This window comes from Balaenoptera ricei, chromosome 13, assembly GCF_028023285.1.
Source record: "Balaenoptera ricei isolate mBalRic1 chromosome 13, mBalRic1.hap2, whole genome shotgun sequence".
Classification (NCBI taxonomy): Eukaryota; Metazoa; Chordata; class Mammalia; order Artiodactyla; family Balaenopteridae; genus Balaenoptera; species Balaenoptera ricei.
The window spans coordinates 102,305,394-102,332,336 of NC_082651.1; the positions used below are offsets into that span (position 1 = coordinate 102,305,394).

The window sequence follows — 26,943 nt, forward strand, 5'->3', positions numbered from 1 at the left end:
CAGCAGAGCATGTGCGTCCTTGTGGGCCATCCCTTCCAAACGACGGAGTGTGCCTTCTAAGTGCACAAGCCTCCGAGACCTGGGCTGACTGGAACGGGGGCCTGGCTGGGGTCTCTAAACCGAGGTGTCATCCCTGAGCTGGTTCACGGGTCCGAGCAAAGCACCCACGTGCCCGGCCGGCGTTCGAGCAGAGTCAGGACTTGATCACACAGAAGCAGCCGCCAGCTCACACCACCAGCCCGGGGCTGCAGCCGTGCCTTCTCCCCACCCCGGGAGGGGACCTGGCAGCGACTTCCATTCCCGCCAGCATTCTTCTCCGATGCCTTCTGCCCCCAGCAGACGGGAGATCATCTCTCTTCTCTGCCAGGGTCGCGAGACAACTTCAAACTCAAGTGGGAAGCGTTTACTGGTGGATCCTCCCCCGCTCCTCTAACTCAGGCTTGACCTGTGACCCCGGAGGACGCAGGGGCTGCCGTCACAGGCTGGCAAGGCTCCTCTCGCCCCCGAAGCAGCTACTTCAGAGAGCGGAGGGCGCCCTCCAGTCCAGCCCACACGTCTTCCCTGCTCGACCTTGGAGCACAGCCCCCATCACCAGTCTCTCACGATCTGATCTGAAATGTGACTGGAAGCGATTTTGCCGAAATGCCGGGACCTCTCCCCAGGGTGAGGGCTGCAGCCCTGTTTCACTCTGATCGGCGGGGCCCTAACCCTCCTTTGGAATTGCCAGGCCAATGCTGAAAACCCTCCCGGCGGTTCCTCACCCGCCGCGGTCCAGCGAAGCGCTCCTCCCTGCCCCTCCCTCCCGCTTCTCAGGGCCATGGTCGTACTTATTACCTCACTATATGAGAAGCACAGGAGCCACATGACGTTATTTCCAGGCCAGCAGGGGTTCTCGGAATTCTCGAATGCAACCACCTCTAATGTATGAGTCTAGGGCCGCGTGCACCCACATAACCGCCCCCCCCACCGTCCCCACGGTGGTCGTGGAGCCTCTTCTCCGGGAGGGTCCACATGGATCTGAGACCCAGCCACTCAGCTCAGGCCCCTGCGCCGACTGAGTTCTTGTGCGTTTAAAGAAAGTTTAAGCAACATCCCGGCTCTTGGGGACACAGCAGGGCAGGCCTCCTGGCATTGCTCCTGGGATATGGTCTTCGCTCATGAATTCACACTGTGAAGCACCTCTTAGAGCCAGGCTGGGTCCAGGTGCTGGGAAGTCTCCCTGGACTCCTTCTCTGTCTCCCTGGAGCTTACATTCGGGGGAGGGGCACAGACGGAACCAAACAAAACATAGCTGGGTGGTGACAACAATCCGGAAAGAGGCATGATCCTGGGACTTATTTCACCAGGGAGCCTGCTGAGGGAGAAGGACGGCTCGGAAGTGGGGACCTCATCCTAACATCTCCCGACTGGCCAGGCCACTCTGTTCAAGGGGGTCAGGTGAGGGCTGACGGATGAGGTCCTTGATTGTTACTTAAAACCATCACAAGACTTCTGGCCATGCTGCACTCAAATTCCCCCTTCACAAATTCCTGTGCCTTTCTTTTTTTATCAATCCTGTGTGTTCACATCTGTCAGCTCGTTTACACTAAGCTGCAGTGTTCATCCAGGCAGCAGGCAGACTGTCTGTGTGTCAGATGCCCGGTTTATAGTCTACCTGTCTACCTACCGCACCATGAACACACATGCACACACACACACACACACACACTCCACAAGCCCACTCATCCAGGGCCGGGGCTCACCCAAAGCACCCTGGCATTAAAACACTGACATCCTTCCTCGGCGGGTGAAGAATCACAACCTCCCAACTGCTGCCCAGACTCTCCTGGATCACGTCCGAGTCCCCCATCCCACCAACATCTATGGGGTGGCGCCAGGCACAGCAGGGCTCTGTAGCCTCTGCTCTAACTCCTGGGTGCCTGGGCCACAGGGGACCAAAGGTGGGCAAGGGACAGACAGTGCCTGGGGACGGCCCATCCCATCATGTGGTCCCTGTGAGAACCTGGACAAGACCCAACTTCCTCTTTTGTAAAACAGGACTTACAGGGTCACTGAGGGGATGAAGGGATGCTATCAAGGGCCTGCTGTAGCGCCCAGATCAGAGACACATGACTAGCAACCACTGGTTTAAAACAAGGCACTCCACCTTCATAACAGCCCTGTGAGACCAGTGGACTTAGTAAGGTTATTTGACGGACATAAGTAGTTTTTCCAACATCGCTCCATTATAACTGGCCAACTTGACACTCCACCCAGTATCCTCTGAGTCAAGATTTAAAATATCATAATAAATCCTTACTTTAACTTGCTAATTTGCAAATCTCATACAGATTGTTTTTCTTTTCATTCTCTCCAAAGTATCACAATACCAAAATCACTGGTGGACCCCCATCTGAAAGGGTCGCCCTGAGGATTACATGAGTTAGAACCCTCAGAGCACTTAGAATGGTCTGGATATCAGGGGAAGACCGGAGGGGCCGTGCCTGTTCCTACCGCTGTCAGTCTCCTGGTGGGATAATCACCGCCAGTCCCTGGGCAACCGAGCAGCTCCCACGGGAGCGCCAGGGACCCAGTGCTTCAGACGGGAGCGGGGTTAATCTCCACGCGGGGCGCCCACCCGCAAGGCTCTGAGCACCCAGGCGGGGGGCCCACCAGACCGCTGCACGCACCCCCGCGGGGCGCCCGCGAGGCCCCTGCGCGCACCTGGTGCAGGGCGCCCACCACCTTGCGCGCCTCCTGGTAGGCGGTGTCCGCGCTCCAGTGCGCGTTGAGGGCCTTGAGCGCGGCGGCCAGGCGGTTGTGCTCGCGCAGCCACAGCGTGTGCAGGGCCGCCAGGGCGGGGACCTCGCTGGCGCGGCCGTCCCCCGCCAGGAAGCAGGGCGCGCGGGCCCCGGGGGCGCCGGGCCGGGCCGCGCAGGCCGGGGGCGCGGGCGGCGGCGCGAAGGGCAGGAAGGCGCGGCCGGCGTCCCGGAAGCGCGCGTTGACGCGCAGCAGCCCCTCGGCGCTGGTCCAGTTCCGCAGCCGCAGCTCCGAGGCCGGGGAGCTGCCGTACACGGTGGACGCGTCCAGGAACGAGGTCAGCCCGTTCATCTGCTGGCGCGGGTTCGCCCGGGACACGTTGCCGAAGAAGGCGCCTTGGGTCCCGGAGCCGCAGGTGGGTGACGAGCGGTAAAAGGGCAGACAGGCGGTGCCCGCGGCCGGCGAGGCGTTGGCCTGGAGCTGCGGGAAGGGCACGGCGGGTCAGCCCGGGTCCTGGGCCCCCTCCTCCGAGACACTAGGCGCTCCGGGCCGCCCACCTCCCTCCAGCACCGGCCGCCCTCTGCCAGCGCCCCAGGGGCCCCGTCCGCTCCTCTGCGGGCAGCCCTCCCTCCTCCCAGGGTCTGGGCGATTAGACTGGTCGGAATTCCCTTTGCTCTGACTGATGCAGCCGTGCGGTGGCGCCCACTTCCCCCGTCCCCCCAGGTCTTCCTTTTGGTGTGTTCTGCCTTGCCTGGGGGGCCACCTCTGCGGATGCCAGGGGTTTATAGTCTACCTGTCTACCTACCGCGCCATACACACACATGCATGCACACACACACACACACACACACACACACACTCCACAAGCCCACTCATCCAGGGCCGGGGCTCACCCAGAGCGCCCTGGTATTAAAACACTGACGTCAGCTTCCCACCAGGCAGCTCCTCCTCCCTGTCCGGCCTTCCTAGCTCAGGGCGCCACATGCGCGATCGCTCGCTGCTCAGCCAAGGTTTCTGGAATCAACGTGAGTGAGGACCCCAGCCCCAAGCAATCTTTTCTCCTAGGTAGAAAATGCCCCTTGCCAGCCTTGGAGATATTTTCTTAGGAGGAGTAATTAAAAACCCTACCTGTATACCTCTTCCCTTGCAGGTCGGAGGGAAAACCAGAACAATATTAACAGACAAAAGTTCTGCAATCTCTGTCAAAAGTCCACGGCGCCTGCTCTGAATCTAGCGCTTGTATCCCCAGTGGTTTGTCTGTTAGGCATGCACGTGTGCCAAGATTCAGGTCAGAGTGTGTTCTCTGCTTCGCTATTTGCGACGGTGTAACAACAGCAGCAAAACTGGAGACAACTCCGGTGCTCGTGAGTAAGGAGGTTTGGTTAAGTCAGTCATAATGCAAACACAGTGGGGTAGGGAGGGTCGTAACAACCCAGCCTCTGTCCGTTTAATGAGCCGGAGAGAAGTGTAAGAACTATTGCCAAGTGACCCGTACCGGGTTCAGGACGTGCGCATAGTAGGACACAAAAACTGTAAGGTATAAGCGCACACACACATGTAATCTTCTACACATATATGTGCAGGTAACTTCTGGCAGGAAACACAGGAAATTCATAACAGCTGTTACCCCCTGGAGACAGGACCAAAAGTGACTTGCGTCTGAGTTTTGAAGACGGCACCTGTTAGTTTCATAGTAAACATGAGGAAGTTTGAAAATTCTACCTGTATGGGAAAACACGGGCTTCGGTTCTCACAGGTCTGCTGGCAGTCGGCCCCGCCCCCGAAGGCAGCGAGGCTGGCGCTCTGTGGCGTGAAGGCCATGTCGTGGTCAATGTACTGTCCCCACGCCATCAGGAGGTCAGAGTACTGGCCGTCCTCCGTCACAGCCTCGTTGGAAACGTGGATGACCTTCCTGCTCACCTCCCGGACCTGGGCGGACACAGCGGCCGTCACGTGCGGGAGGCCGTCCTGCAGGGCCGGGGGAGGCAGACCCCTGGGGTGGGGTTAGCCCGGGGGCTCAGGGCTCCGCGCCCGTTCACAGGACACTGGCACTCCTGGGGCAGGATGGGGTCCCTGGAGGCCCCCGGCTCTCCTCCCTGACACGCACGGGTGGTGATTTAGGGCTGAGTGTAGTTTCCTCACTTGTAAATAAACATAAAAATGCTGACCTCTCGGGACTGTCGCGGGGATTAAACTGAGTCATCTAGTGATTAGTGCCATTTAGTCCTCGACCTAGAGGGCAGGGCCTGGGGCCCAGGGGCAGAGCCCTGAGCCCGGAGGGTTGTTCCCAGGCCTTGAGGCCCTGTGGCGTTTGCCTGGCCTGAGTCAGAATTGTTTGGGATCGGTGACTTCTTTTCTCCTTTCCATTTTTTTGTTTCTGAACCAGGACGTCTACAGCTGTTATCCCGTGCCCGTCCCACCACTGCATTTTGGGGGCAGGCTTGCTTTCTGGTTTCATAGGCCCCAAAGGAGGGGAGTTTTGCCCCAGGAGGGGTCACACCCAGAGCTTCCCCATCCCTGACTCAGATTATTCAGAGGATGAGATTTGGGGGTCTGAGAATGGCGAGATTTAGATCAGGTTTGGGATTTTGAGTTGATGCTGTAGTGGGCTGAGACTCTGGGGGGCCTTGGGATGGGGTAAATGCAGTTTGCGTGCGGAATGGATATGACTTCTGGGGTCAGAGGGTGGACTTGTAGGCAGGGTAATGGCCCCTGAAGATGTCCATTCCCCCATCCCTGGAGCCTGTGAATACACCGCATGGCAAAGGGGACTCGGCAGATGTGGTTATTTTAAGGACCTCGAGATGGGGGCGAGCCTGGATTCCCAAGGGGGTCTGATCTAACCACGTGGGTCCTTAGACTCTGAGACCGTCCTTGACTCAGGGGAGAAGAGGCGCAGAGAGACGCAGCCTTGCTGGCTTGGGGAGGGGGGATAAGCCGAGGAATGTGAGTGGCTCCCCGCTGGTTTATTCACTGAAGCGAGCAGTCGAATTGGGGACAGATGACCCATTTTTGGACCCAAGTGATCAGTAGATCAGGTGGGTTTGTTTGGCAAATGACTTGCCTCTGGGAGTATGTAGCGGTTACCATCTTTGCCACTTAAATGAGTGAATTAATCAATTGTACGTGTCTTTGAACGTGTCTAGTCTTGTACCTATTTGTAAAGAGTCGAAAGCTGGACGAAGCTTAACTCTGTGTTGTTCTGCTCACTGGCTGAGTGGCGCTGATCTGTCAGAGCCAAGTTCCCGAGCTATAAGGTGAGGAGCCCTTCTCCACCCCACAGGGGCCGGGAGGCCCATCCATCATATAGGCGCCCGCGCAGGGGCCTGCCCTGTTGAGCGAGATCTCCTCAAAGCCTGCCTCCCTCCAAGGTGAGGGGAGGTTTGCTCCGTTCCGGGAAACCGGCTCCAGCCCCGTTTCAGCGGCACTCACCGGGGGCAGGGGGAACCCGTTGTACCGGAGGCGTGGGTTCCAGCCTCTGGGTTCGCTGATGCCGTCCTCATAGGCGGGGGGCAGCCACCTGGCCAGGGCTGTGTTGGCGGCTCCCCGCCTAGGGTGGTCTCTGTGGAGACAGCGGGGCTCCGTGTTTGAGTCGAGGAGGGACGAAGCAGCAGGGCCGATGCCGTGAACTGTCCCCAGGGACACGGTGGAGCGGCGCCCCTGGGGCTACTGTAGGGGGTGAAGCCCTCTGTCCAGTGGGGACCACACGCCCCCGTGGTGCTGAGACGCTTCCCGGGCTGTAAGGGCGCAGGTGGTCTGAGGGAGCTGACTCCCAAAGCCCGCATGCACGTGCCCTCCCCCCTCAGCGCCTGAACCTGGGGCGCCCTGTCCGTCCATGTGTCTCCCACCTTCACTGCCCAGTTTCCCTGCGTTTCCTCTGAAGGCTGCGTCTCACTCGGGAGCTCGCCGTGGGCACCTCCCTGGGGCTCCAGACAGAGTCACACCTGAAACCCCGCCGTGCTGAAGGTGCTCCCGTCAAAGCTCCTACAACCACCTGGGCAGGATGCCCTTTCCTATCGCCTGTATTTACCTTTAGGACAAAGTTTCTGCGAGAAAGTGGAATCTTTGGAACTTGCTGAAATGTCCTAAATTCAGAAGTGAGATGGTTGTGTAAATACACTTGTTTGAATCAGAAATAAGTCAAGCTTTTTCTGAGAGAAAGTATCAACAAGTCTCACTTGGTTCACGGATTTGACAGAGAGCATGGACTCAGCCAATTAAGGTAAATGGGAATGTTTTCCATAAACAGACTGATCTGCAGTTTCATTCTATTGGTCAAAATATATTTTGACAAAAATATAAAGTGCATGCTGAGGCAAAGTTGTGTCTAATGATATTTTGATTTTACAGACTACTTTCGAGCATGACTTTTGAGTCATGCAGGTGCCTCTAAGTCAAAGGGACCGGTATCAATAAGAATCAGTGTGTCCCAGAAATGTTTCCAGCAATGAGGAAATGAGAGACAAATGATTGGTAACTAGTCCTTGTGCAAATCACATATGAATAGTAAATATATACGTATGTGATCACATACATAAATGTATAAAATAAATACATGACTATGTAACGTTTAGAAAATACAAGAATAAAATGCCTAGAGAGCATACGTGAAAGTAAAGGACTATGTAAAAGGAGAAAGTAAAATACTTTAATCATAAAATATCCTACATTTAGAAAAAGACCATCAGACAAATTAGAATGGAAATGTTAGTTCAAAGACAAAAGAAAAAAAGGGGAATTTTCTGTTAGAGAAAAATTTGTTCTGTTTTTTAAAAATGGATTATTTGGGTACAAAATTCTCGTGGCATCCAAGGTCCCTCGGCCTTTATCAACACATCCCTATGGCAATAATAGCCATGGGGGTGTTTGTTTGGTGGCTGCAGAATCTTCCAAAAAGAAAGGAGTGAGGCTGGAGTTTGCAGGTGGACAGGAGACAACTTTGCTGGGCTCTTTGAGGTCACGTAGCAAAAGCATTTGAATTGGAAAAGATTGGGATCTAGGCTTTCTAATATTCTTTCCTGCATCTGATGTGTGGACACTCAGAACATTTAGGGAGTGAAGTCTACAAGAATCGTGGCAAGCTAACGGATTTTTAAAACTTTTAAAGTATTTGTAAATATAAATATTGAAGAATTAGTTGGTTTGTTTTGACACTAAATTATTACACCATTTGAGACATAACGTCCACCCATCATTCTTCTATAAATGGGACTGGTTTGGATGCTCTGCCCAGAAGTAAAGGAACCGTGGGCTGCTGAGAACTTTCTAAGCTCTTGTTTGAGGCAAGAGCCCACAGTTAAGGCCGGGACGCCCCAGGGCTCCTGACGCTGGAGAAGAGGGCCTTTCTTGCTTCTGTGGCTCCTCCCAGCCCTGCTGCTGTGTCCGGGGCCGCTCAGGAAGGACGAGTAGCAGTAGGTGATGATGGTTACTTCTGCATGTCTGAAGGGACAGGAAATGGGGATAATTCTAGTTGTAATACTCCGTTGGTCTCCAGCACAACCAAAGTGGCTTAATTTGCAAAACCGTATGGGACAGTAGTGCATTTAATCAGCTGCAGTCAGTCAGGTTTAATGCAGCGTTCTGGTCTGTTACGGTTGGCTTGTCTTTATTGAAATTCCATAAAGTGCGGCTCTTTCACTCAATTAAGAATAACGAGAATGTTAATTTAACTGCTCAGGGGATTGGTTTTGTTTTTTTGTTTGTGCTTTTTGCTGATTGACTGTCCTGTTTCAGCAGCTCCCGCGACATCACACGGTTTCTGTGACCATCTCACCCTCTGGTCGGGTCAGAGCCCAGCCTGCTGGGCAGGACCCAGGGGCATCATGTGGGGACCTCGCAGCCACCAGGCGGGCCCCCTCCAGGCTTCCGGCATCGCTCTCAGACGCTGCCAGCCTGGAGCAGAAGACCCGCGGCGGCCCCAGGGGGTCAGCTTTCACCAGCACGTGGTTCCTTTAGTAGATCTGGATTGACGAGCACATTGGAAATGGTCGGAAAGCTGACAGCAAGCAGGTGACGCGTCTCTGGAGGAGAGTTTCACGAGGGGGACAGGTGTCTGCTCCCCCCGCGGCTCCGTGTTACTGGGATTGGTTTGAAACACCAGCTCTTCTCTCTCAGACACCAGGCAGCTGAAAATCTGCTCTGGGGGCTATTTTTATAACGAGTGGATGTGTGAACGTTTGAGTTTGGTGTGGGCAGGTTTTGAACTAGCAAGTCTGAGCCTGCAGAGAGGATCGGCCACCTTGGGGCCGATACTCAGCGGCCCTTGTGTCTCATTTATAAAACAGTTAGCGAGGCTTCAAGGTGGTATCACTGGAGTTTTCTGAGCAGGTGTATTATGCTTGGGGCAGAAAAAAAAGTATGAAGTCCCTGCTGGTCCTTTGGATCTAGGTCCTGTAAATACTGTGACACGAGATTCAATCGTCATCACGGAAGGGAAGAAAGGGACTCGGCCTCCACCCCCAGCTCCCTGGAAGGTGCGTCCCCCAGAGCCCATCAGCAGGGGGCATTGGCTGCCCCCTCCTCGGCGGTGGGGCTGAGAGCGGAGCCGGGAGGGGGGCCGTGGGCAGAGGAGACCCCTGACCCTGGTCCTGCCGTCCATGACCCCACATCCACCTGCAAGTACAGTTTCCCCGGAACACGGCACATGGGGCTCTGGGGGCGCCGGGGGCCCAGAGGTGGTTGGGGTCTCCTGGAATGTTTGGGGGTTGCCCGAATGGACTGACCTTCCGGAAAGAGCGATCAGAGTATGAGACGGCCTGAGTCGGTGGCTGAGAGTGGACAGCAAGTACACAGAAAAAGAAATGGAAGAAAGTTGGGATGACCTCAGGGACACCTGGGAAGGTTTACGATTAGCATCGCTGGTGAAAGTGGTACCTGGCTACCAGGGAGCTGAAGACCTTTAAAATCTGCGTCTTATTAAAGATACACACAGAAGTATTGGAAACACGGGCGTAAGGAAGAGGCTTGACCAGTTCTTAATATAATGGAGTCAGTATTGTACACTGTCTTTAATGAAACCTCAAACAGTCTATGGAGACTCTGCCCTGATGGCACCTGTCACGTTCAAGTACAACCTACAGGTGAGAGCGAGGGCGCTGTGGAATTACCTGTTGTTGCAGGCGCCCGTGATGAGCCTGAACTTGTTTGCCAGGCAGGTGTTTGGACACCTGGGGGGAAGCATGTAGGGCTGGCATCCGGACAGGTGTGCAATCATTTTCAGTAGGTCTTCTGATAAAACATCTAAAGAACAAGCACCAAAGCTTCAGCCCTCTGTTGTAATAACAAACCTACCCGACCGGGTAAACGTTCTAATGTGACCGGGATTCACACAGACCCCTCCTCATTCTTTGCAGGAAGCCCTTCCTTCTCCTTGAAATCAATCCTCTCTCATTTAACCCCCTTGAGTGTCCTCATAGCTAGGAATGTGGGGTTTAAAACTTATTTTTGCTTTGCGATCTTTCAGAAAAGCAATTCTGAGAGCTCTGACCCCGGAGGTAAGCACTTCTCAGAGGCATCTGCAGCCTCGCCTGTGGAATCTCCAGTGTTTGCCATGCTGCTCGGCTGAGGCTGGGGGCCCACGCCCTGACCTCAGAAGACGGCGGATACCTGGCCTCTATCCTCCCCGCAAACCCTACCTCAGTCAAGTTTCCTAACGGTATCCGTGTGTCCATCTACAAAACCCTTCTTTTTTCCCTCATGTTGATGTTTGGTTCCTTCTCATAAATCTTTCTAGGTTAGGGCCCCAGGAAACAGTCTCTTATTTTTTGCCAATTTTGTTGCTGTTTATTTGACAAATCAAAGCGAGGACCACTTTCTTGGCTGTTGGTAGAAGGAATCACTGGTTACTCTCCAAGGTGGTTTGTATAAATCTTCAAAGATAATGCCATAAAACTGGCCAGATCCTGATGAAATCAAGATAGAAAAACACTGGAAGACACGCATCCCATTTTCAAACTAGAGAGAAACAAAACTAGCTTAATTAATGTTCACTGAACAACCTCTATGGAATGACTGCATGTGGACAGTTAAATGAACCTTAGACTACAATTTTTATTTAGTCGATAGAGAAATACACATTCCTTAACAAGGTGAGTACAGAGGCTTCGTACCAGGAAACGCTCAAGCACATACGAGAGTATAACAGACAAAGCCCATGAGAAGAACCACAATAGGACTTCCCTGGTGGCGCAGTGGTTAAGAATCCACCTGCCAATGCAGGGGACATGGGTTCGATCCCTTGTCCGGGAAGATCCCACATGCCGCAGAGCAACTGAGCCCGTGCACCACAACTACTGAGCCTGAACTCTAGAGCCCGCGTGCCACAACTACTGAGCCTGCATGCCACAACTACTGAAGCCCGTGCGCCTAGAGCCTGTGCTCCACAACAAGAGAAGCCACCGCAATGAGAAGGCCGCGCACCGCAACGAAGAGTAACCCATGCTCGCAGCAACTAGAGAAAGCCCGTGTGCAGCAACGAAGACCCAACACAGCCAAAAATAAATAAATAAATAAATTTATTTTTTAAAAAAAGAACCACGATCATAGCTATGTTCATACAAAACCAATGTTAGGAAACATCCCTAGGGGAGGGGTGCCAACATTTGATTGTAGATACTGTTTGGTGACGAACTGATGGGGAAACATTTGGATCCTTTCATTTTACTAATTCTGAAATTTCTAGATTGGCCATGCTGATAGTGGAAATAATAGAAAACATCTTAGACTATGGGGTTCTTCAATTCTGCACCACAGCCTGGCCCAAACCCATCAGCTGAATACACCCGCAGACCTGGGCAATGGCCCTGCGACTCTACACTGTGAACCCGAGGCCGGCAGGACCTCTGACTGCAGTCACTGCGACCAGAGTCCCGGCTGCACGGAGACAGGATCGCGGACCAACAGTCCTTAGAGACAGTTTTCAGCTGCTTCAATAAAAACATTTCAAATGGATCTTTGGTTGCTATAAAGTTGATTAAACTTAACTTCTAAGTTTAGTATCTGAGAATTCAGGTTAATCCCGATTTAGCTGCGTCTGTCTTATTCTAAAAGCAAAGTAAATCAGCATTAAACTAATCTACAGCTAATTGGGCGGGAAAACTCAGAGACCAAGTAGCTCATGGCACCACATTGAAAAAAGTCTCCATAAGTTTTGGACTTAGAATTATGCCTGTGATCGAAATCACTTTCACTCAGTATCTTAGTGTCAACGGAGCCTTTGATGGGATGCAGCTCGCCCCTCGTGTTTGCTGGTGTGCCTGTGGCCAGCCGCGTGGACGGCCAGGGTGACTGTCCCATCTCAGGGAAGAGCACGCTGGCTCCCAGAGACCTGAGCAGGACCCTGAGGCAGTTTTCTCAGGAGAAGCGGGGCCGCTGTCCTCGTCTCCCTGGAACACGCTGCGTCCCACAGAAGTGAGTTTCCCCCAGGTTTTAACCAGGTCGGTCGGGGCCTTGGAAGTACCCCTCAATCATTTCATACCACAGAGCGGGGCGCTTAGATCATTGAGCTGGTTCTCCAAACCCGATCTGAACAGCAGAGAAGCAGTGATTTCCCAGACTAACAAAACCAAACTACTGAGCCTCTTAAAGAACCGCTCATTTGTCCTGTGAACGAGTGGGCATCGTGCCCTGCGGGGACCCCCCCCCCCCCCGGCCCCTGACCTGCCCCCCTTCCCCGGGTGCTCACCTGTGGGCGGCCCAGGCGGTGCAGAGCCTAGCTGAGCCCTCCTCATCGCCTCCTGCACCGACATCTCCATGATGTCCGCCGCCCGGGACGCAGCGCGGCTGGCGGGCTCAGGGAGTTTGGAAAAAGACAGAAGCTGTGACGGAGAAATGATTTCTCTTTTGTGGAGGTTTCTGGGCACAAAGAGGAGATGTAAAGTCAATTATTCTTTTATGGTGTTTGGTCATTACTTACTAATCAATCACACGCACCTTTACTTAGTACCTGCCAGGCGACAGGCAGGTGGGGATTCAAGGACCCCGTCCACAAGGACCGCGGGATTTAGTGAAGGGATGGGACCCAAGTGTAGACAATCTGCCAGTGTTGAAAGGTGAAGAGAATGACCAACGTTTGTCTTTTACAAACTTGCATAGCCAACTCATTTGATCCTCATAACGGCTGCGTGAGATCAACCTTCTCATCAAAGTCCAGTTAGTAAATGGGTTTGCTAACGTTGCCTGTACATTTACCGTACATTGCCATGAAAACTAAACTAAGTTGCTTTCAGAACACTTTCAGACAGTAGCCCATCTGTGTATGTTTGCCGCTGATTCATTCTTCTTGGTCACTTTGTAATATACTTTAAATTTTTGTGGAGATAAGGTCGTCTCACTTTTTATGTTGATGGTTTTTCTAGCTTATTGTGAAATACTGATTTTTAGTGTTATTTAAGGAGATTTTAAGTGCTAATTAATATTTCACTGAGAATATCACTGTGGATAAATAAATTGATTATGTAACTTGAAAAAACAACCCAGTTAGACGTGAGGGTTCCAGCTGTTGGATGGGGCTCTGAGAGCCAGCGGCCTGTCCTGGTCCCAGATCAGATGTGCTGAGGCTGCGACCGGCTGTGTCCGTGCCAGTCAGGCAGCTCACGGCACAGCTGAGCAGGTTGTGGCCCCGTGAGATACGTGTTGGACTTTAACCCGTAGGACGGTAAGATAATAAATTACGTTGTTGTAGCCACTGAGTTTGTGGTGATCTGTTACGGCGGCAGCGGCCATGGGCTCTGGTCCTGCAGAGGAAGCCGGGTCTTTCTAGGAGGACAGGAAGCCTGGCCTTTACTGGAAGGAGTCCTTAACCGCACGTCGGACAGTGAACAAAGCTCTGTCTGCCAAGGCTGTTCGCTGTGTAGACACCCTTGGAGAGCCATCTGGAGAGAGGCAGCCGGGGCCCCTTCTCAGGAGAGCTGGTGTATTAGAAAACAGACAGGATCTTCCTGGGCCACCGCCCACCAGCCCCCCGGGCCCTTCCCCAGGCCGCGGCCGGAGCCCCAGGGCAGCAGGAGGGCCTGTGCCGGCCTGGAACTCACCTCCCTGTTTGCTCAGGTCTCAGTGGGGACAGACTAATTTCAAGGTTTCTAATGTTTTTCTTCTGCTGTTACTAAAATCCGCTGTTCAGCACAGTCAGCGAGTAGCCTTTGTTTCAACATTTACGTTTGACATGAAGCCCCCAGGCCACAGACTTTGCAAGCGGTCAGTTCCCCCTTGGGAGAAAGCAGGTCGCCTCAGGAGAGGACGGTGCAGCCCTCCGCTGCAGGGGGGTCCAAGGAAGCTCAGTGCCTTCTCTCCACGGGGGTGTCAGCAGCTCTTCCCCTTTTTCGTGAATAGTTGATATCACAGTCAGGGACACACTAATAAAGTCAGACTTCAAGAGAAGATTTCTTCTTTCTTTCCCCTTTGGTTCAAGTCTTTATAAAATAAGCAAAACTTAGTTGCAGCCAATGTGGACAATTGGGACTTTTTCTGGTGGGAATAATAGAAATTTGAAATAAACCGACCTCTGCCTTGTGATATTTTGTATCTTGAGACCTTAAATAATTATTAGTCAGCTTCCAGCAAAATAACACACTTGTGAAGATAAAGCCTGCTTTTTAGATTCTTGTGTGTTTGTCGTGTTTGCTTTACAAACATCTAATGTGAGACTATAATATTCTTAATATTGATGTCACTTTTATGTCTAAAACGAAGGTGTTTCTTAATGATTTAAAAGGAATGGGGGGCAGATTTAATTCCTAGGTAAGGTTACAGCTGTGTCACAGAGCCCGGACGCTGGGGCCGTGTGTCTGGACCCCTCCTGCCCCCTGGGTCTGAGGCCAGTTCTGCAGGAACCAGGCTCCCTCATCTGTCTTTTGAAGCAGGATGTATTCAACCCTGGCTGCATCACCGCCCTTTGCTCTGTTTTGCTAGAGAGGGAATTCGAATACGGGTTCTCTCGGTTGTTTGCGTGTGACCCCAGAAACGAGAATAAGCTCGCGTGAGTCTCAGCCCCTAATCTGTAAGGTGGAGGAAACTGTGAAGAAGACGATGGGCAAATCCGCTAAGCCCCGGGAGCCGGCGCTCCTCCTTCCCACTCCCGGGACGGTACCTTCTCATCGTGGAGTAGGCGGCCTGGTCCACCAGCAGCTTGCTCGCCTCCACGATGCCCCTGACTCGACACTCCTCTGTCTCTCCTACGAACGAAGCATCACACCGTCAAACGCAAAGTTCGCAAACTCCCCGCCACGTGCAGCTGGATGTAGTGACAGCCACGCGGCGTCTGGGCCCCTCTTCCGTGGGGTCCTGGGTCCGTTTCCCCATCTCAAGTGAGTGTTGGTTCCTCGCTGGCAGAGACCCTGGGGATGGGGTGGGGAGGGACCCAGCACCATCCTTACGTGGGCAGCCTGGCCATTCCTACTTCTCACTTGCCCCAGCCACCTCCAGGGATTCTGAATAACTTCTTTTCTGAGCGTTTTAGTTACCTAAACCAGTGGTATAGAAAGTTTATAATAATAGTTGCCTATTTTAACTTGCTCATTTAAGAGAAGATAAATGACTCCAATACACCTGCAGTTTTCAGTGAAAAGACCCTTATTTTTTATTTTAGTTTTTAGCACTTGGCATGTTTAACAAGTTCTGTGGTATAAATGTGTTTCCCCAGAATGCGTACGTTGACATCCTAGCACTCAATGGAACAGCGTCAGGAGGGGGGGCTTTGGGAGGTGACGAGGTCGTGAGGATGGAGCCCCCATCATGGGGTACCTGCCCTAGTATAAGGGACCCATGAGCTCCTGCCCCTTCCTCCAGGCGAGGGCACAGTGAGAAGACCCCGTCGGTGAACCAGGAGGAGGGTCCTCACCAGAATCTGAAGGTGCTGGAGCCTTGATCTGGGACTTCCGGCCTCCAGACTGTGAGAAGCAACGGTTTATTGTTTATAAGTCCCCCAGTCCATGGTTCTGTGATCGCAGCCCAAGTGTACCGAGACAATAATTTAAGATTCCATCTTGGGGTTAAAATGTGAGGTTCCAAATGAATATTATAAAGTAGGCGACTCCTTCCAATAATGTACACAAGTAACTTCTGTTACTAAATTACCTTTTGCATAATCAATACTTCATCAAAGGAAATGCATTCATTTCCAAGAATAAATAGAATATCAGAATGTTCTTGAACGTTACACATCTAAATAGAAAGAAAGCTATTTTTAAAATGGTAAATTTCCATATCTTTAGAATTACGTGGGCATAGCGTATTCCAGAAAATATATTAAATTCCTAAGCAAATTTAGGAGGATTAAGTTACCAGATAGCTTTTGTCCTAAAATTTAACGGAAGATTTTGTTGCAAGAAGAAGTAAAGGGACTTGAAACTGTAAGAAACGTTTGGGGGATTCAGACGGCAGGTTCCTGGGAGGCGGAGACCTTGTCAGAGTACATCCTGCACCCAGGAGCCCAGCATGGGGCCTCGCCCTCGGTGGACCCACAAGGCACCTTGAAGGACGGTGGGGTTTCACCTCCAGCCCCTCAGTGTCCTTCCCCAGCCATCAGCGCATGTTCCACACCGTGACTCCCTCCGGTCCTTTCTCTCTGCCCCCTCTGCTCCTCCAGCCCCGGGCTGGTGGAGGGCACATGGGGCGGAAGCGGCCTCAGCTCGGCCGGGTCCAGGCCGCCACGGCCATGGGTTCCTGCCGTGGGGTCTGAAGCACACGGCGGGCAGGCGGCACAGGAAGGGGGCAGAGCGGGGGAGTCAGGGGGACCCCAGAGGCGCCACCAGCGTGGGGCTGCAGAACCCGCAGGAGAGGCCGGCCTTTTCAGGGACCCCTGCCCTGGGGCTGGAGGGGATTTCACTCAGCTCTCAGGACTGGGAGCCCCACGAAAGCTCGGGGTTTAAGGCCCTCGTGACCTTCATGTATTTCCTTTCGTTCCCGTCCAAACCCTCCGTCCACATTTTCGTTTCTGAGGTCAGCCTGGCCCTGCGTTGGCCGAATGCACTGACCCCCCTGCCTCTTAGGTCTCCTGCAATGAGATCAACTGCTGGCTCTTCACAGGCACTTGGCAGTTATTTGAGAACAAACGGATTCAATAAAAAGAAAAATGTTTATCTGGCATCACTATCTTTGGAATTAACAGTTGCTAGAGAGATCCTTCCTTTTCTTGACGTTATTAACATTGTCATTTAAGCGTAATCGATCATATTTGACTTATTCTCCAGTATCTTTCCTTACTATGAAATATTTTACCGAGTTCCTAAAGATAGTGTTACAGGCTTGCAGATTATTATCTCTTCAGATATTGCATAAGAAATATATTTTTGTGCTGAAAATTCCCCATAAAAGTGTAGTTCTCGTCTTGAACGGCCTCCCGTCTCTGCCGGCCGCGGGCAGATGTGACCCGTTTTGGTTCCTCCTCACCGTGTGGCGCGTCAGCCTCGTCTCCCTTCCTGGCTCTTCAATCACCTCCTTCAGCTGCAGCTGAGCAGCCGCGGGGCACGGGGTGGCGTCCAGAGACACAGCATCCGGTCGTAGGATCACAGACTGGGAGATCTGGAGCCTAACCTCTTCTTTTCAGATCCGAAGACTAAATTCGAGGGAGTTTCCTAATTCGTCTGATCTGGAGATATCAGCCTTCTGAAGGTGGGTACCACCTGAGGGGGAAGGTCCCCTCCGTACATGGTCATCTCATATGGAAAGAGCTGGAATTCAGGAAGCCGTTATGCAAGAAAACACTACAGGCCAGAAAGAAGGAAGTCACTTATTTCCAAAGAGTGATTACTAAAAAAACAAGGCAAGAGTGCTGGACTCTTCCTCTCTGAGCTGTACTCTCGACTAACTCCGAGGACGTGGCTTTGCTCTGAGCTCTGTGTTTAGTCCTGACTTTAATGATACCTGTTTGCTGAAACCCAATGAACTGGAATAAGTCTGCCAACTTCCCTTGTTAAACAGATTCACTCATCAGGCCGGGTCCCCAAATCCCCCATCTGCAGCAACGCCTCTGCTGCCTTTTGTTCATTTGCGTCTGATTCTCTTGCAACAGCTGTGACGTGTTGGAACGTTTGCCACACAGATGATTGCACTTAGATCTTGACTTTGCACAAACACGAGAAACGAACCCCAATCCGTGTGGTGATGAACTCACGTGGTTTCCACGATAAACGCTCTATTCGGAGTTTTTGAGAGAGGACTTAAACTCTTGCTGTGCAAACATGCCTAGAATTCACAAACGGATGTGAGACCTAAGGATAGTTGTTCCTGAGTGTTTATCAGCCAGATTCAAATGTGTGTGTTGTTTCCACGTGCAGACCTGGGAGGTGAGGGTGAACAAGGCCACAGCTCCGCCATCTCTGAGACCCTTGGGGCCTCTACTTTCTAAGCTGTGAACGGGTGACTGGACCCCACGGGCAGGAGCAGACCACGGAGAAGGCACCCCACCCCGAGGGGCTCCCCACTGGCAGGTGGAGATGGACGTCTGTGGTCCAGCCCGGACCTGTCCTCATGCCCAGTGCCCCCAGCTGGTTCTGAACAGGCGAGAGGGAGCAATCCGACAGCTCGTGTCACAAAGTCTGTGAACACAAGTAATATAAACCCAAACTCGGACAAAAAGTCTGGTGGGATCGTCATTGAAATTTTGGCTACGGAGAAATGTGACTGATAAAAGTTATGTTTCAAAGAAAGTTCGACACTTCTATATATAAAATAGATAACCAACAAAGACCTACTGTATATAACACGGGGAACTATACTCAATATTTTGTAATAAACTGTAAGGGGAAACAATCTGAAAAAGCGTATATGTATAACTAAATCACTTTGCTGTACCTGAAGCTAACACGATATTGTAAATCAGCTCTTCTTCAATTATAAATGAATAAATAAATAAATAAAAAAGAAAGTGAACCAGTGCGCAAGTATTTTGTTTAAAATGACCATTGGCTTGTCAACTGGGAAAAAAAAATCATTGTATTAAAGGCTGTAAAAGTGAAACACTGTAAGACTAAGGATATTTTCTAAATAATTAATTTACAAAGTAAACAAGTAATTAGCCAGCTTCAAAATATTCTAATGACCAATACATTAGGCTCCAAATTGCAGCATTTTTATCAGATGCTATACTGTGTATTATTTATACATATACTGAAAGTTTGAGGGAAAAAAAAAACCTCTTAGAGATGGGGAAACAATAAAAAATTGCTCTAGCAAAGCTGTAGATACACCTTTCCCAATTTTTAAAAAATATATGATTTCTGAAACTAAAAACTCTAGTGTGCAGATATATTTATATTCTGTTGAATGGCTCTTACTCATGACAACTTTGTCACTATGGTTTTGTAGAACTAGGACTGTAGTAAATATGAAATGCAATGACTAATTCACAAAGCATTTGCTGCGCCCATCCTGTGATGGGTTTACCGGGCTGGGAGGAGGGGGACCACGTTGCTTGAGGATATTTAAGATGGAATCGGTTTTTGTTTTTTTCTAGTTCGTACTATCCAGGCACGATGCACTCAGTACTTTAGACGGAGCATCTCACTGATACTCACAAACAGAACTGTGGTGGAGAATCTTCCAGTTTTCTCCATTTTACAGACAGGAAAGTGGCCCAGTCAGTAGTGGGTGGGGACAGAGTCTGACCCTGGCCTCCTCACGGCCTCGACGGCCAGCCCATTTTCTTAAGGAGCATATGGGTCTGCAAAGGACTTTGGTGCAACTGTTCACGTGGCACTGAGGCCCCCGTGTTCAGTGAAACTGGAGACTCGGTGGCTCTCAGCAGGAGACACCCTGGGGTGGACGTGGCTGCGTGGACTCAGGCCGCTCCTCAGGCCTGGAGGACGATCAAGGGGCCGGGGGCTCGGGGGAGAGGCCAGGGGAGCAGAATGTCCAGCCCTGAAGAGCCCAGAGGGGCGAGCCTGCCCGGGGGGCCCGTGTTGCAGAGGCTGGTGATCAGAGAGCATCCTCGAAACGCCCTCCGACACCCTGCCCCAGTCACATCCCTTCTCCGTGCTTGGGACCTTTTTTTCCTTTTTTTTCAAAACAGAAGCGGAGTTTGAGCTGTGATGGTTTCAACCACAGCATAGCTATACCTTTCTTAACTGAACTTGACATTGTAGCACCCTGATTCCAGAAAATACAGCACAGAAGTGATTCAATGAAAAATGATTTTGTGGTACAGGAACAAACAACTACTCCCAAAGAAATGTTTTTCAAATATATGAGTAGGTAAAAATGGACATTTTCTATTGTGTAATCATAGGAAAATCAGTTATTTTTCAGAAAGAATTGTATTCTAATCCTTCTAAACTCAAGAATTATTGTTCTTTTCTTGGAAAGTGGAAGAAACACTGAAGAGGTCTTACCTGATTCTGGAGAACCCACGATGCTTCCTGTTCTGGTCGCTGGGAGCAATAACTTTATGACTTCAGAAGACCGTAATTTATTGTTACTCACCCCAAAAGAGGTCCTTGTGTCTCAGGAGGAAAGAGAAGACAGCTCCGGCACAGGCCACAGCCAGCGTGGTGCCCAGGACGGCCCGAGCTCCCATCCTGAAGAGGAATTGAGAGCGTCAGGTGGTCAAGGGCGCGGTCAACTCCTCAGTTAGAGCCCCTGTCGATGACTCTGCATGCACTGGTCCCTGTGAGGCGGCTGCTCTCAGAAGCTTGGGTCCGAGCTCCGGGAGGTTCTGACCCACATGGCTGTGGTGTAGACAGGCCTCACCCACCCAACTATTTGAAAGCAGATCCCCCCTCTTGGGCAGCTGTGGTCACCAGAATAGCTCAGTGACAACCTGTTTCAATTCATGGTGATGCCTAATGCTGTAAAACTTCTGGGAATAATTACAGGGAATAAAACAAATCTATTTCCCATAACACATCTCTGTAGAATAAAAAAAATGAATAATACAAGGAATTTAGCCTTTAGAAAAGAGGTAAATAAAATTTCTAAATGCATGTGGGATTTCCTACCACATTCTTTTTCCTGCTTATAAACTGATTTCAGAATCACAGAGCTGTTAAGACAAAGCAACAACTCCAAATCAATCATTTCTATTTTCCCAATTTTTCTTTTCCTAGCCTCGGGTGTTCTGCTGCTATTTTTGGGCCACGAACTTTGTTAAACGGGGTGGTGCTGACAGGGCATCCTTAGGGGAGCACGTGTCAGGGCCTGCTGACCTGTGGACCGACCTGGCCCACCTGCCGGCCGCGCTCTCTGCGCTGAGGTCGCAGGAGCCCTAACAGTCGCCAGCCCCGCGGCCCTGCTCAGACAGGCTCCCAGATGTACCCTGAGCCCGAATAACAGCCTCCCTGGAACTGCTTTACAAGTTTCAGTGATGGATTTCCCCCAGATAAAGGAAAGCCAAAAAGTTCCGCAGCCAGACCCTCTCCTCCGCTCAGCCAGCAGGTAGGTGTGCAGGACAGGTGACCCAGGACATGTCCGGCTGCCCGGGGCCTGGCCTCCCGCCTATAAAGAGGCTCCAGGCTCCACTCCCCGCCCACGTCACCGGGCTGGACCGGCTCCCGTTCCTGGGTTGGCTGGACGTTTACGTCTGTGTTTGCACAGAAGGCCTTGTGCTGGCTAGGTGTGGCCTCACCTGGGTCCATGTGAGGTTGAGCCTCTGGCCCTGGAATGAGGAGGAAAGGGAAAGAATGCGTATGTGCCGGGAGAGAAGAAACCAAGTAAAACCGGCCCCGCGTAACCTCGCACGGTCCTCTCTCTTGCTTCTCTGAGTCGAGCACCTTATGAAGAAGGACACGTCCCTCTTCAGAGGCAGCGGCCCCAGGGAGTCCTGCCAACGCCCTGCGTCCCGTCTCAGAGCCGGTGAAGCCCGTCTCCTGGCTCGTAGGGAGGGGGCGGTTTCTGGACCTCTCCACCTCCCGTCTGAGTCCTGGGTTTCTTCTGCATGAAAATCATCTTCCTCTTCTTCCTGCTCTCTTTCCCTCTCTTCTTCGTGCCTCGTTCAAGCTTGGGGACGCTCCCTCCAGGAAAGCTGAGGTTAGACGCTAGCACGTACGCAAGGCATCGGGACATCAGGACGTATCTGAAGCATGAGAGTGTCATGATTAGCATAGGAAAGGTCAGTCTGAAAGTAACACAGTAAATGAGTTAGAAAAGCAGGTGGGGAATCATCAACAGTTATGGTAATTTCTCCCTGAAATGGTGGGAACAGGCTGGGACGGTGAGAGGAAGGGCCAGACTCCAAGGCCCCTTCCCAGCAAAGCAGGGACTTGGTGACTTGCTTCCCTGGGAGCAGGGAGGGGGCAGAGCCAGGGCCCCGCCAGGCTGAGTTGCTAGCCTGAAGTCGTGGAGGTCCCGCTTCTGACCCTGGGGAAGCCAGGGAAGGAGGGGAACCGGGTGAGAGAAGCAGAGGTAACTGTCCGGGTTTGGACATTGGATTTGAGGCATTGGGGCTGTGCACAGGCAGCCGGCTGGCGGCGTTTGGAAACACACTTTCGGAACTCTGGGTGGAATTTGCCCGAAGAGGGTCGTGAACGTAGATGAGGCAGCTGGATGTGACACACGGGATGGTTCAGGGAGAACACAGGGACCCAGAGGAGTGTCTTTACTGGGACACCAGCTGGTGTCGGCCTGTGTTTAGGGCCCTGGACGTGAGGACGATCCCAGGAGACCTGATGCTCCTTTGAGACCTTGGCTGGCTCAGGGCAGACGCTCAGACGGGTGGCCTTGCGCACTCAGCCCCAGACGCTGGTGCCCTGGCGTAGCCCTGTTTCCACGGGAATCCGTGCCGGCTGGCTGCACCCAGGAACAGCGGGTCCTCATGCCCAAGTCACCCTCCACGACGGGGCCCGAGATGTTCCGTGACTCACGTCAGAGCCTGGAGTTTGCGTGGTGCCCTGTGGGGACGAAGCACTCACGTCCCACTGAGCCTTCTAGAGGTTCCAGCTCACTGGGGTCCCCACCCCACGTCCTCACACGAGGGGTCAGAATAGCACAGGGTTGAGCAAAAAGCATTAGACTGAGATGGAATCCTGGACCCTGACCCTTCGCCCTTGCCGGTGCTCTGAGGCTTTTACTCCTGTTCACCCTCCCAGCCCCGTCCCGAAGTGGCGGGGCCCAAACAGAGGTCCTCTTCCTCCAGAAAAGAGGTATAAGAAGGTCACATCGTTATTCTTTCTTTAGTGAATTTAAATCACTACAAGGGATGATAGAAATGTTAGTGGGTGTTAAGTCAGTAATGTCTTTTCTGGTTTATTAAATGTTCTGACGACCTCTGTTTTATATTGTGCATTAAGAACACTGATATTTGATGAGTTATAAACAAAAAACTATACGACTCTCCTGAAATACCTGTATCATTTTACTAACTGCTTAAAGACAATCTAGGAAAGGGAATCTTTTGGGAGATTTTTAAAAAGCAATTGTGCCCTTTTTAAAAAGAAATAAAGAAAACATGTTGGCTTTTGTTAAAGTAACAATTACACAAGGAAACCTATCCGCTTGGTCAGTCTGGGAAAACCAGCTCAGGGTTGCACTTTTGAGAGGTATTCATTGCATTTCCAGCTGCCTTTGAAGGGTCCAGAGCATGTGCCCTTTTCAATGTTCTGAAAAAATATTCTCCAGCTTCAGGTAGTGAGACCTGACAGCCCCTCACCTCATACGCACACATCCCAGTTGGTCACGAGGACTGTTGGAATTTGTTGATGTGACCGTCTTTCTAAAGGTATTTTACAAGTCACGGTGCATATGATTTGCCCATGTTCACGTACACAGAAATGAAAGCCCCAGGACGTGTGTCCTGAAGCTTCTGAAGGACTTGTCCTACATTACTAATTGTGTTGCCCACTGTCCGTCTCCCCAGGACCTGGGTCCCCTCCACGCTGTGTGTGACTCTCCATCTCTACACCTGGAGAAGTGGATGCTTCTTTGTCGTCCACTTAACACATATGAAATGGGGGGAGGTGACAACTAAATACATCTGGATATTCCCTCTGTGTCCACGACCTTCCAAATGAAGACGGGGTCACATGATCCGCCTCCTTTGCAAACATCGTGTCCAGAGTGAGACGTGGCCTCACCTCCTTCCTGGACCCCAGGGCTCTGGGCCGAGTCCCGCGGGTTGGAGACGGCGTCTTCCCTGTGTCCTCACCGTCCTCCGCTGTGTGTCTGTGTCCTGACCTCCTCTTCCTACGGGGACACCTGTCCTCCTGGGCTGGGGCCCCTTCTGAAGAGCTCACTTTACCCAAATTACCTCTTTAAAGACCCTATCTGCGCATACATCCTGAGGTTCTGGGGGTCAGGGTGTTGGCGTGTGAACTTTGGGGGGACATTATGCAGCCCATCCAGGCTGCAGTGAGGTGCAGCGGGTCCCCCTCCCGCTGGGTGCCCGTTCAGGAGCCCACTCCTCTCGCTCCCAGCACCAAAGCCGCTGTTCACATGCGTACCCGCCAAGGAGAAGATGCGCCCTCACTGCAGTGTGCGAGAGGCAGCCGGGATCCAGGGACCACGCGTGGCAGGTCTGCCCACATGGGCTCCGTGTGAAGAAATGTGTGTCCGCGGGCCCCGTGCCTTCCGCTTCCAGCTCACGTGTGACTCTTGGGCGCGGTCTGTGCCGGGGAAGTGCGTGGCCTCCCGCCGTGTGTAGGTAGGTTGACCCTCCGGCCCACGGTGCTGGTGGCCTGCTGTGGGGTGCAGGCGTGGTCCTGCCCGGGTCACTCGAGCCTCCTGGACTCTGGCCCCCAGGCCACGTGGGCAGAGCCAGCCTGGGGACGTCAGTGGTCTACGTGCTGGGTGAGGCTAGTGGTCCACGCCCAGGGCTCTGATTGGGAAAAGCACCCAGTGCCCACTTAGCGGATGGGGCCACAGGTGTGGACTCGGCCGAGGCAGCTGGGGGCCTCGCCCCGACGCCAGGCTCTGTGATTCGAGCACCCGAGGGCCCTCCCGCCTGCACGCTGTGCTTTGTCCTCCGGGTTGCTAGCTCAGCAGGGCCTCTGGGCAAAGGCTTGCCTTGGGGCTCCCCACTCCCGCCAACCCCGACCCTGCCCCCGGCCCCCCGGAGGAATCTGGAATTTACCCTGAGAGACGAGTGGTCAGAGCCCTGTCACTGCAGAGACGTAGTCCCCGGGTGGAGCCCGGCGGCCGGGTTAGAGGAGGGGGTGGCACCGTGCCCTCGGGTGGCAGATCCCAGCCCCTGCTGGAGGTGCGGGGTGCTCCTGGGCGCCAGCGGGACGGGGGGGGGCATGGGGCACAGGGAGCGGGCAACGGACACGGCTGTGCAGGGTCTTCTCCTCTGGGGACATCGGTGCTGAGTCGTCCCCAGAGGTGGCCTTGCTGGGCCGACTCGGGGCCCAGATGCTGGAGGCCTCTGCGATCTCACGGCCCCGCTTCCTGCATGCAGGGGCACCTGGACCGAAGCTCCCCGCCTTTCGGACGAGGAGGAGGACACCCTGTCCAGGCCGAGGAGAGACGCCCGCAGCGCAGGGCCCAGGGGACCAACCAGAGTCACCGCCAGGCCCGAGGACGGGTAGGACGAGGGAGACTCTTTAGGCAGGGTTTCCATTTTACTTCTGTTTCTTGCAGTTGTTGCCACAAGGACACATGATTAGAAAGCAGTCTCTCTATTTATATTTTTGTTAAAGATAAGAGGAATTTTTTAAAAAGTTCTCCTTTAGGTTTAGTCATTAGTGACTGACTTGCCAAGACACGAAGAGAGTCTGTGTGAATATTTGATTCTTGCCGATAAAAATCCTGAACAAACTCACACCTACAATGAACGCATCATCAGTTTCATTGAAACGTGAAGTAAATTTACATTTTCACTTAGACTGCTGGGCGAATTCGCACATTATAATGGAGCGGTTCTTCTTCTCAGACACTTGCAAAGTCAAGTCACAAATATTTCTGGTTTTCAGGTACAACTGCATGTGTTTTCTGTAACCCAGGAGTCCCCCTGCCGATTTTTAATAACTTTGCGAAATGAGTTTTCTGAATGTAAGAAGCTTGCTAACAAGGACAGAAGGTCAAGTGCTGTATGAAGCATGGAAATTAAAGTCCACGGTGTCCAGGCTGAAAAGGGCTCTCCAGCCAGAAGCCCCGCGTTTCAGGTTGTGTTTTCTTGTGGCAAAAGGGGGTAACTTCCCTGGTAAGCAATAATAATCACCTAATTCAGAGAATTTACAGAGACAACATGCTGTAGCAAACATGGAAGCACTGGTTTTCCAGGCAAGGCACTTGGATAAAGGACGTGACGCTGCACGTGTATGACCGTGTGCAGCCCCTGTAGCATCCTTACGAGGCACCTGCCATCGTTTCTATTTTCAGATGAGGAAACTGAGGCTCGGAGATGCGGAAGTTCCCGCCAACGGTCAGACACCCAGTCGCTGCTGGGTCTGAACGAAAGGATCACGAGCAGGGCGGCTGTCTGCTGCCCTGGGCTCCACCCCCTCCGGCTGCCTTCCATCTCACCCAGAGCAACGCGGGTGTCCCGACCCCGACCGTGGCCTGCGGGCGGGGCCTCTCTCACAGCCGCGTCCTTTCTGAGCTCCCCTTCCCGGCTCCCGGGGCATCTTCATGCTGCCCCCTGGGGGCTCTTCCCGGCCCCAGTGACACCACACCGCATGGCCTGGCCTGACCACGTGGCAGTTCCCACCTCGTCAGGACGCGTTTGTGTCAGCGTGATTCTCCGAGTGATGGTCATCACCTGACACGGTGAGCATCTGCCTCTTTTCTGTTTCTCGTGGTGGAATAACAAGGCCACCGTTCCTCGCATCAGCGGGCTGGAGGTGGGCTAAAGGGTGATTTTTATTTACCTCTGCCGATTTAACCCATGGATTATTTAATAATGAGCAATAGAATAGTGAGTCAAAATGTGCATTCCCGGGCTTCCCTGGCGGCGCAGTGGTTGAGAATCTGCCTGCCAATGCAGGGGACACGGGTTCGAGCCCTGGTCTGGGAGGATCCCACATGCCGCGGAGCGACTAGGCCCGTGAGCCACAACTACTGCGCCTGCGCGTCTGGAGCCTGTGCCCGCAACAGGAGAGGCCGCGACAGTGAGAGGCCCGCGCACCGCGATGAAGAGTGGCCCCCGCTTGCCGCAACTAGAGAAAGCCCTCGCACAGAAACGAAGACCCAACACAGTCGATAAATAAATAAATAAATAAATAAATAAATAAATAAAAATGTGCGTTCCCTTTTATTCAATGTGATGGCAAATACCTGATATTTTGTGTGCTAAAAGTATCTGTATATAAAATAAACTCACAATTTTCAGTGTATAAGGGAAAA

The 26,943-nt window shown here is 52.4% G+C and overlaps 1 protein-coding gene across 2 annotated transcripts in view; it reads right to left on the reverse strand.

Annotated features, from left to right (window-relative positions):
* Positions 1–20,248, reverse strand: part of TPO (thyroid peroxidase) — a 32,171-nt gene extending 11,923 nt beyond the window's left edge. For both annotated transcript variants that reach the window (XM_059942321.1, XM_059942320.1), the window contains exons 1-7: positions 20,155–20,248; positions 14,825–14,909; positions 12,422–12,591; positions 9,846–9,978; positions 6,172–6,301; positions 4,462–4,668; positions 2,704–3,219 (exon numbers count right to left, since the gene is read on the reverse strand). In XM_059942321.1, coding sequence (XP_059798304.1) covers positions 2,704–3,219; positions 4,462–4,668; positions 6,172–6,301; positions 9,846–9,978; positions 12,422–12,591; positions 14,825–14,909; positions 20,155–20,248 — 1,335 coding nt within the window. The remainder of the gene's footprint in view (positions 1–2,703; positions 3,220–4,461; positions 4,669–6,171; positions 6,302–9,845; positions 9,979–12,421; positions 12,592–14,824; positions 14,910–20,154) is intronic.
* Between the last annotated feature and the right edge of the window lie 6,695 nt (positions 20,249–26,943).